Below are 12035 nucleotides of genomic sequence, written 5' to 3'. Positions count from 1 at the left end.
CCATCAATTGTATTAATTTCTATATCCATTCGTTCATTAAAATGTTTTTTAGCTATATCAATTTCTTTTCTTTGCAATTTGTAAGGTGTAACAATACCAAATGTTGAATTTTTTAAACTTGGATAATCTTGAACAATCTTTTTGATAAATACAAATACCATTTTAATCTCTAAACTATTTTTGATAGATCTTGCACCCTTTTCTTCCTTACTATCAGTAATATCGTAAAAAGCGAGTGGACCATACTTTTTATCCTTATAAAAATCAAGATTATACTCTTTAACATTACCACCATCCTTTAACTCTTTGGAATAGAACGATGTTGATGGGAATTTTGATATTTTCGGATTCATACGATATTGAACATTCAACATTTGAACACCAATAACTTTTGATAATCTTTCGAATAATGAAAGATGGAAGTTACATTCGACTGAAATTTGAGAGAAAATGGTTGGTGGTAATTGAACTGGATCACCAACTAGAATTAATTTCTTTATTGTTTTACTAGTTGTCAATGGTATAATGGTTGATGATTCGCAGGATTGTGTTGATTCATCTACAATTACAATATCTGGTTTATAAAATCTCTTTCTTATTTCTGAACCACTGCCTGATAAGGTCGAAAAACAAATATTAGATCTCTTTAAAATCTCCACTCTACTATGTACTGACTCTTTGTAAATACAAATTGGATGGATATCTTTTGCAATATTTTCTAATTTACCAATTCTTGAAATAGTTGGCAAGCACGGTTGAGCATTCTTATCTAATAACTTCTTTTTAATAAACCTTCTTGCAATTTCATCTACAGCAGCATGAGATGGAGCACAAATTAAAATTTTGTATCTTGGATTACAGGCTAGCAACATTGAAACCAAAGTATGAATTGTGTGGGTTTTACCGGTACCCGGTGGACCTTGAATCAAGTTAACACCGCCTGAATGTAAAGATTCTTGAATTGCTTCTTTTTGTGACTCATTCAGTTCTGAATTGTAATGTCGTTCTAAATTTGAAGGAACAACTAATTTATTACCAGATAGTTTTTGATTCTTTTCTAGTGTTGGTGAAAATATAAAATCACAAAGTGGACTTTTATGAATTCCACTAATTGCGTCTAATTCTCTTTGGAAGGAGATTGTATTTGAAATCTTTAAAAAGTAAATCATAGAGTTGTGTGGTTTTGAACTATTTAAATAGCCATAGATTTCATCAATGAATGGTTGAGTGTATTTTGATACAAAAAATTCGACCGTAATTTTTTGAGGGCTGTTGTTTTTTTGTCTACTTGGAGCTACCCTACCAACAACAAAGTAAGCTTTTTGATTAGGTGGCAAAAATACTTTGAATAACACTAAATCATGGCTTAAAGGAACTTCATCAGTGTTTAATGATTGTATATTAAATAAAACTTCTAGTAAATCTTCGGATGTTTCGTTTATAGTTTTAATTGATATACCATTTTTCATTTTTAACTTCTCTAAATTCTTTAGTGAACCATCGTCGCTAAATAAACCTATACCTTCGTCTAATTCAGAGAATGATGATTCAATATGTCTTAAGAACTCTTCAATGATCAAAGGTCTAAATGATTCAATATATTCATCATGATCGCTAAAACTTTGACCCAATTTCTTTAAAGATGAAACCTGTAATAATGGCAAACTATTTGGTGAACTTTTCATTAATAAATTTATAATTTCTTCGTTCTAATAAAATAAAAACAATATATTAGTATATTGAACAAAACGTTTATAGGTATTTTAATATGATTTTTATATTTACATCTAATTCATTAATATCAATTTGAATCTTCTTTAATAGATGTTTTGATTGTTTTTTTTCATCTTTCTTATTATTTTTTTCTGAAACCAATTTATTATTATTATTATTATTTGAATTTAATGAAAACTGTTTGATAACTTCAGAAAGTGTAAAACTGATGGCTGATGAAATATCATTTTTAAATGTATGTGATAATTTGAAAAGAGGAATTTGGACTGTGTTCTTTTTAAATTTAAAAGTGATATTTTCTACAAGGTTGGTTTTACTATAATCATTATTAACGATATCTCTGAAAAATAGTGAATTTCTATTATGTAACTTGCTTAATTCATTAGCTGCATTGCTACTCTTTATTTTATTGACCTCTAGAAACTCTTTTAAGACTCTTCTTTGGTGAATAAAACTAAACTCGGTAAGGAATCTAAAAGTTAAATATTTCTCTAACAATATATCATTACTTGACCCAGAAAACTCTTTAATATTTTTGACTGCATTGTTTTTAATAGTTGTAAATTTAGTAAATAATAGACTTCTATCTTCTTTTTCCCAAATTTTTTTAGCATAGACCAAGCCTTCAAGATTTGGATACTTTAAAACCATACTATCTATTTCTTCATTAATTTTGCCAATATGCGAGTTTTTAAAAATTTTAATAAAAATTGAATTATTTAAATCTCTTTCGTTAATATTTATATTATTAATACTATTATTATTATTATTATTATTTTTATTATTATTATTATTATTATTATTATTATTATTATTATTATTATTTATAATATAACTATTAATATTATTAATTTCGCTGGTACTTGATGTTCCTTTCGTTTTATTAATTAATTGTGTTGATAATACTATAATTTCAGAGAATAATGAAAAAATTGTTTTTGAAATATCATCTTGATAACTTGATAATTTGAACTGTGGAAGTACAATTTCATCTTCATCATTTATATTTAATTTGAAAGAAAAAACTTTAAAGATATTATAAGTTTTATAATCTTTATTTATAATAGCATCAAACATAAAAGGGTTCTTATTGTGGAATTTGCTTAACTCGTTATAAAGTCTTCCTTTTTCTGTATAGTCGCTTTCTAGTCTATCATTTAAACATCTCCTTTGAAACATAAAGCTGAATTCTAAAATGATTCTAAATGTCATAAACTTATCAAACAATTCTTGATCCAATTTACCAAATATTTTTTTAATGTCTCTTTCAGCAAGAGATTTTATTGTTCCAAACTTTTCGTTATAATTTGAATCTTCTATTATATCTTTGATTGTTATTAATCCATCTTTGAATTGAGGGTGTGATTCTAAAGCTTTATCGATTGCTAATTGAATACTACTAATATTTGGAACTTTAAAAATATTAATCAAAACTGAGTTTACTGATTCATTGCCAGCATTATTAATGTTGTTTGTTAATTTTTTAAATTGTTTAATATCGTTTAAAATAATTTCCGAGATTGTTTCGCTATCATTTATTTGGAATGGTCTTATAACGATTTTTTTTTTTGGGGATGTAAATATATTAAATGTTTTTGAATAACGTTCGCTATAGTCTTTAAAAGCCAAGTCACGGAATGCTAAAGGTGAATAATTATGAAAAATAGAAAGCTCTTCGATAATTTCTGATCCATTATTAATTCTTAAAAGGTGTCTTTGATATGAATGGTTAAATTCTACGAGTATTCTAAGTTTAACATATTTTTTTAATAACTCTAAATTGTTTTTAAATGTTGAAAAATTATTGAATTCTTTGTTAGCATTTTCAATAATTCTTTTTATTTTTTCACAAAATTGAATTCTATCTTTATTATCTGTTACCACTTGTTTACCAATGACCAACTCTTTAATATCTGGATATGTTCGGATTAGCTCATCAAAAGCTACAACTATATTTTCAAAATCTTTTGGTTTTTCAAAAACTTTGTTTAGTACATCGCTGGTTTTAATAATAGGTTGATTCTCCAAAGTTGGTTTTGTTGGAGTTGGAGTGGCTTGAATTGTAGTTTTGATTCCATCAACTAACTGTTGAATTTCTTTAAATAGTTTTTCTAAAAAAGTTGATATTTTAATTGTACCGAGTTTAGGCTCTTGAATACTTAACCCATTTAAAACAAAATCTTGTAATGGATTATTGAATTTTCCACCCTTTTCGAATAATTTTGGATGCGACATATTCTTGTTGTGAAAAGTACAAAGCTTATTAAACAACTCTTCTCTTGCTTTTGCATTTAGTGATGAAAAAGATGCTGCCTGATACCTTTGACAAACTCTACCAATCTCTTCTACAGTTTTAAATAGCAATATTCTTTCATTGATGTGGTTTGAATAATTTAAAATTTTTGAATTTTCCATTGTTTTTATCTTTCTATCAATTTGATTCTTTTCTCTTTTTAATAAAGTATTAAAGCTTATTAAATCTTCAATAACTTGATTACTTTTGCAATTAGATAATGTATTGATTAAACTTTCAACATTACTTATTGATTTATAGAGATCTATACTTTCAAAAATAACTTCATAATAATTAGATTCAACTATGAGTGAAGATTTTGGTACTGATGGTGTTGGTGTTGGTGTTGGTGTTGGTGTTGGTGTTGGTGTTGGTGTTGGTGTTGGTGTTGGTATTGGTGTTGGCGCTGATGCTGATGCCGATACTGCTACTGCTGATGATGATGATGATGATGTTTCCGATGGAGATTGAATTGATAATTTGGAAATTTCAACTGAAAGAGAATTCACTTGTTTTTCTGCATTTGTACTTTTTATCTTTTCTAATTGCTTTCGAAATTCACGAATTATATTTTCACTCCTATATCCTCTTTGACGCTTGGCTTTTATGATATCGTTTTCGCTGTCTTTGAACAAAATGAAATACTTTTCATATGCTTGGATTTCAACTTTCAATAAACTCTTACAAAATTTATATATAATATTTTCCTTTAACTTTTTTTTTATAATTTCTTCTTGATATGGACCACACTCTTTTGAAAGTTCTTGAATTTTTGTTTTATAAAAACCAAGTAACTGTTTAAAATAAGTGTTTAAAAAATCTTGATGTTCGGTTTTATTCCATTTGTTAATAAGTAAATTAAATCTCGTTTCAAAATCTTGGTTTTTAATTCCAATGTCTATAATTGCATTTTTTGTATCGGTTATAAATTTATTTCCCGCCATTTTATTTACTATACAAATATTATTACATATAAAATGACTATTTATAATTCATTAGTTTTAAAAATAAGCAAAAAGAAAAAAAAAAAAATTTTAAAAAAAAAAAATTGGGAAAAAAAGTTAAAAAAAGTTGAAAAAAGAAAAAAAAATAAAAAAAAATAAAAAAATAAAATCACATTTTTTAAACTTAAACAACTGTTTAAACTTATTTAGTTAATAATTGTAATAAATTTATATTTAAAACATAAATCAAACTTGTGTTTATTATAAAATTATAGTTTTTTTAAAATTATTATAATATAATATTAAATTTAAAATAATTTTCTAATTACTTTTTTTTAAAGAAGTAAATTATTATTTTTATAGTTTGGTCAAAAAGAATTCATTGTGAGGAATCTCCACATGTGTTATTTAAAATACGATTAATTATAAAACATTGTAATAAATATATTTTATACTTTCATACTTTTTTTTATTTTTTTTTTTTTTTATTTTTTTTTTTAATTTTAAATATTTAATTTTTAATAACACATAAAACAAATTTTAAAGTATTTATTTTATCATGTCAAAACTTGTTTTTGTTTTTATTTAGTTTTTTTATTTATCTATATATTTATTTATTTCAATAAAAGCTATGCTTAAATTATTTATTTTTTTAATTTTCCTTTTTAATTTCATATTCAAGTCAGAACAATATAGCATAAACTACAGTGATGTAATCGAAACAACGTATTTTTCAAACTATACTAATGGATGTAGCAGTACCATTATAATTAAACTAGAATATAATTTAAATGAAGAAACGCAAATAGAATCGATCCAATCAATGTCACCCCACATTGAAATTTTTTCGCAAAAAATATATGGAGAGAAAAACGAAAACTATACCATATTTAAATTAATTGGAAATAATTCAAATATAGGATTATCTCAATTAAATTTAAAAGGTTTATACTCTAGTAATAATCTTACTATTCAAATCCCCTTCTTTAACGTATCAACATTATCGTGTCAAAGTAAGGAAAATTCCGATTTTTTTTTTTCTATTTTTTTTTTTTTATTTTTTCTAATTTTTTTTTTTTTAATTTTTCTGAATTTTTTTTTAAAATTTTTAAGATTCTCCGCCCGATTTAGGGATAGTAATTAACAATGATCTAATACCAATTAATAGAGAAAATGATTATTTATTCGATATAGCACTTAGGGTAGACAATCTTACTAACAGTTTAAAATTAGATTTCGTCATCTCCAACCAAAACTCTCCATTTTCATTATCCTATGATCAGATCTCAAACTCGATATATATTTTAAAGTTTAAAATTATAGACCCAACCAAAGTTACTGATAACCCACCTATAACAATTTTCCCAATAAATGTACTATCACCTCTATCTTTAAACTATACATCATTCACTGTAACACCAAATATTAAAAGTAATTATATTTATTATAATTAAAAATAATGATATGATAAAATACTAACAAAATTATATTTATTAAAGAATCTACATTATCACAGTATTCCAATATTACCTTTTATACAAACGACAAATATTCATATGTTTTATTCAATACTATAAATGATAATAACCATAATTTTGTACCAGTATTTACAAATAACAACCAATCAAATTTAATAACTACAGCCTATCCATTATACAGTGCAAAAAACATTTCTAAATTTATAGGGTATTTTAAAAATGTAACACCTTTATCTGAAGATCTCCTAATAACTCTAGAATTATTAACAAATGATGGTAACTCAGTGCAGTACCAATACTCCCAAAAAAAAGGTAATTATATTTTAATATTAAAATTAAAATTCCCTAATAACTTTTTAAAAACTAATTTTTTTTATTTATTAGATACCAATACTACCGATCCAATTTTAAGTGGTTCATTTACCAATTTACCCTATCCTTTTGGTGGAGGAACAGGACCCTTTATTTCCTCTATGTCGTTTACCCTTAACAAAACCAATCTTCAGCCACCTTTAGAATTCCCAAAATCTTATTCCATCCAAACCATTTTTGATTGGAAATATATAAATAGCAACCAATCGTATATCCCATATTGGTGCATTTCATCTTTTACCCCCAACTCTTTAACATTCCAGCATGAAATGCTTATTCCTCAAAACTTTTTCGATGATTCAGATAACAACAAATTCTATTACCGTAAAGCATCATTCTATGGAAACAACTATTCAGATGTTAATTTAGGTCCAATTCAAAATCAATACTTTACTGCAGGTAAATATGTTTACAAATACAAATTTCTCTAAAAACAATTACTAATTTTTAATTTTATTTTTAGATAAAACTTTATCAATAATTATAACTGATATTTTGTTAATATCAATCAACGAATTCGGGTATACACTTAGACTCTTTATCCAAGATCAATCAACATATAGTTTTTCATTTTTAACTATTAATGATCAAACTATAACCGCAATAAGTATGGCATCAGATGGTATACTTGAATATACAGTAAATGAAAGTTTTGTAATATCGATGAACAACTCTTTTACAATTATGATATGTGATACAATTTATAACTGCCAAAATAATACTTATTATCCCAAGACCTTTGAATCTTTGAAATACAATCCATTTCCAAGTTTAATAATACCAAAATGTAAGTATTAATATTAACTTATTATTATTATTCATTCCCAATATTAACAAAAACTTAAACATTCAGATAATATAATTTCAATATTTGACATAGAGTCTTTGTATTTTCAAAGCAATCTAGTCGATGCAAATCCATCATCAACCAATAGAAATAATATAATCTATATTCAAACAAATACCAGCACCAACTATCCAATATATTTTAGATTGAATAAACATACAGAACCAATACCATTTAGATGGAATCAAACTCTAGGCTTATTTCAGTGTCTGTTTACAATACCAAAAAACTATTTGAATGGAAACTTAAATTACTTTATAATTCTAAACGATAGAGAATATAGCTATTCAAATATATACTCTGTAATCGGAACAAACTCAAGTGTAGAAATTCAAACAAATAATAGCGATATTAGTCCTCCGCTAGTCCAAAAGATTGTTGCAATTCCAGGCACTAGTGTCAATATTAGCAAAAACTCAAACTCTTTTGGTTGGGATATAATCATTGAAGATCAGTTTAATGGCTTTTCAAACGGTGAAATTAATATTACAAGTGAACTAGATCCAGTTGGTTATTCATTTAAAATCACACCAAATGATTTAGTTGACGGCAAGATATATCAAATTAGAATTAATCAAAATATAAACTGCTCCTCGCAAACCTATACTGTAACATCGGTTTTTCTTAGAGATCAGGAAGGTTATGAAACATCCTATTCATCAGATGAAACCATTTCTGCTCTATTCAAAGTCGCCTATTCAAATGAAAAAAGTATTAGATTGAACTGTGAAACAGATATCCAAGATACAACACCCCCAGATTTAGCAGAATTTGCATTATCTCCAAATTTTTATGACTATAGCAACCCAAATTCAATTATCAATATAACATTCACTGTTTCCGATGAACATATATCCTCAAATCAAGTGCCAAATATTATATTTGAAGATAAATTTGGCTCATTATATATTGGATGTGATAAAAATAATATCATTATCACTGAAAAGGGCTCAGATTCTATAAAATACAATTGTATGGTTAAATTTCCTTTTGGATTTGGTTATCCTAATGGGGCAACAGTGTCCATTTATGGAATTGTAGATGACTTTATGAATGCTGCTGGTTTTGGCCCAATGGCTCTATCAAATAAATTCCAAGAATCATTGGATCCAACCATTAGAATGGTATTAGGCTCATCTACTCCAATCATTTCATCTGCTTCCCCAACACTTACAAACAATGGTTCAAATTTAATCCTATCAATGGATGGTGCATTTTTTGGAATTGATCCAAGCTTAGTATCTTTTTCAGTTGCAAGCGATTCTAATCAAGGTGTATCAAAAACTAGAAAAGTTATTTCAACAAACAACCCTAGCTTGCCATATAATATAGATTTCTTTTCTGGAACAAAAATTATAATGAATATTGATATTTCAAAACTTCAATCAAAGAATATACAAATCACATTATCTATAAATGGTGTATATTCAAATATATACAAATTTATAATACCTGAAAAAGAAACATCCTCAGACTCTAGTGAATCAAATGAATCTATTGATGACTTAGAACCCCCCGCCATATCCTCTTTAGATTTTATACAATCGAGTGACTCTTCACATAATTCAAATTCTGTTGGGGACTTAACATTAGCCCCAGAAATAATAACCGACTCCTCTTCTTTACTACCATCACTATCCTCTTCCTCTGCCTCTTCCTCTTCTTCAATAGCACCATCGAGCATCAATAATAATAGTAATTCAGATACACAATTTGACTGTAACTCATTAAACAATTGTGGGGGCGCTTTACAAGGCAAATGTATAGCACATAATACATGTAAATGTATTAATAAATGGGTTGGAATTAAATGCACATCAAAACCATTAGAAGGAGTTTCTATAAGCTATAATATAAATAAACCAACAGCAACATTTTTTCAAGGCACGGGTATATCCCAACTTTACAGTTTGATTAGTCTTTATCAACTAAGAGAAATAAATATCACAGGTCAAATAATACGTGAAGTAGATCTCCAAAAAGAATGGAAAGGTGAAATATTAGACTCGAAATCACCTGAACAATATTTATATACAACAGAAATACCAAATGTTGCTAGTACAACCAACGCAACCATCCAATCCATTTTATCCATTTATAGTGAAGAATCAATATTTAACTTTGCTGGTACAGACTATGATATTATCCCAAACTCAATTAAATTTACAATAAATATTACCAACTATCAATTTCAATCGATATTTAATACTCTAGAATTGATCCTACAAGCCAAGCTAAACTCATCTCAAAGAGGAGATATATGTTCAAAAAAAATAGCAACTTTAGCAAATGACTCTGATCTACTAAGTATTCAAATCAACGATAAATCGCTTTATTGTAGATTCTTAAACACGGCATTGCTTGATGGCACCAGAAAAATCAATATTTCACATATAAACCGAAACAATGAATTTAATGTCACTTTACAAAGCAACTCTGGTCAATACTTTTATGGAATAGAACTACCACAATTTACAAACATATCAATTGATCCAGACTTTTCGCTACTATTAGAAAATAATGTACTCTCAGGCTCTGATTTAAACTCTACATGTTCAGGTCACAAAAGAAAACTATCAAATAATGCCATTGCTGGTATTGTAGTTGGGGGCTTTGCCGCTTTGCTCGTTTTAATCATTATAGCAACCTCAATAATATTCAGAAAATATCGTTTCAGCAACTTTACAATGAATATTAGAAAATGGAGATCTAGACGTAGATCGAGTAAATCTTTCTCTTTAAAAAATATTAAAAAATAAATAGTAACAATTTTAAATTTTAATAAAAATAAAAAAAAGAAATAAAATGTAAACTTACATACTAGCTAGAATTTTTTAATTGTTAAATATTTCTGCATATTAGAAATATTTATTTTTGGGGGTGCGAGTATTTTTTTCTTTTTTTAATTTAACTATAATTTTAATATATAAAAAAAATGTGGTAGTGGTAAAGTGGTAGTGGTAAAATAATAATAAACTTAATTTATAACTTAATTATATATGTAATTATTTTTAATATTAAAAAAAGAATATTTTAATTTTATTTTTTTTATTTTATTTTTATTAATTATATTGGCTTTATAATATCATTATTATTAAAACTATATATTAAAATATAATAGTATAGATGATAAAAATTATAAAATGATACCATCTGCATCATATATTTCAATTCAAGAATTAAATAATGATAATAATAAAGATATAAATAATGATATTGGTGAAAATAATAATAACGACAATTATAATGATAATGATAGTGTAAATAATAGAATTATAGATGAAGAAAATATAATTGAAGAATATAATTTTTTATATTTTTTAAACTATATAAATAATATTAAAAAGAAAAAAATAGAATATATTACAAGAATAAAAAATAGACAAATAGATAAAATTAATTATTTAATAAATCAGAGAAGTGCCCTAGTGGTTAATGGTGATAAAAATGGTATAGATAGTTTTAAAATAATAAATAAAACCTATAACAACTATCAAATCGAAGGTGCCTATAGAACTGAAATAGAACATTTAATTAACCAAGAGGACTTTAATAAAATAATAGAAAAAATAAATCAGTATGATAATGATGCAAAAAAAATATTTTATATAATTTTAAAAGTGGTTTTAATATTACATATAGTTACATTAATATTACTTATTTTTTGTGCAATCATTGATCATGACTATTTATTTATACTATTTTTAATAATATATGTATCCACAGTAATTGTATTTCTATTATTTAATTTTTTTCAAAAAATATTTGTATGTATTGTTTTTACCACCCACACTCTCCTAAAAAACACAACTTTCTAAAAAAACTTAATATTTTATTTAATAGATTAATATATTAGTTAAAAAGTATTATAAAAACTTAAATAAACAGAATGAAATCCAAAATTTAGGTTTAACCTTTATCTGTCAATTGGTTCCCACTCCATTGGATAAATCAAATGATGTTTTATTTAAGGAAGAGTTAACTGTATTTTATCGAAAATTTAGCACACATAATGAAATAATTTTTAATAATTATATTATCAACCTTAATAATAGTAGAAGTGATAATTTTATAAATAATATGGATAATATTAATAACGATATCAATAACCTAATTCTTATAAATTCAAGAAATGATTTTTCATCATAAAAGTCTAAAAAATTTAGACTCTGTTTTCAAAACGAATCTTCTAAAAATAAAAAAAATAATTATAAATAAAACCCCGTTTTTTAAATTTTTTTGTTCGCCGCAAGGGGGGCCCAAATTTCAAAAAAAAAAAAAAAAATAATTTCCCAGTGGCGTTTTTTTTTTAATTTTTCGAAAATTTTTAAAAAAATTAATATGAGAAGTAATTATTAATCACAATG

General features: G+C 25.4%; 1 protein-coding gene across 1 annotated transcript; it reads left to right on the top strand.

Annotated features, from left to right (window-relative positions):
* Positions 1–5794: 5794 nt before the first annotated feature.
* On the top strand, positions 5795–11817 carry DICPUDRAFT_154367 (uncharacterized protein; the record flags this gene model as incomplete). Its single annotated transcript, XM_003289864.1, has 8 exons — positions 5795–5984; positions 6085–6402; positions 6471–6725; positions 6834–7220; positions 7285–7612; positions 7721–10392; positions 10795–10928; positions 11512–11817. The coding sequence occupies 8 exons, from the start codon at positions 5795–5797 to the stop codon at positions 11815–11817; spliced, it is 4590 nt and encodes a 1529-aa protein (XP_003289912.1).
* Between the last annotated feature and the right edge of the window lie 218 nt (positions 11818–12035).

The sequence above is a fragment of the Dictyostelium purpureum genome, assembly GCF_000190715.1.
Source record: "Dictyostelium purpureum unplaced genomic scaffold DICPUscaffold_197, whole genome shotgun sequence".
Lineage (NCBI taxonomy): Eukaryota > Evosea > Eumycetozoa > Dictyosteliales > Dictyosteliaceae > Dictyostelium > Dictyostelium purpureum.
The sequence above is the reverse complement of the archived record's forward strand: the minus strand, read 5'-3'. Positions and strand labels throughout refer to the sequence as shown.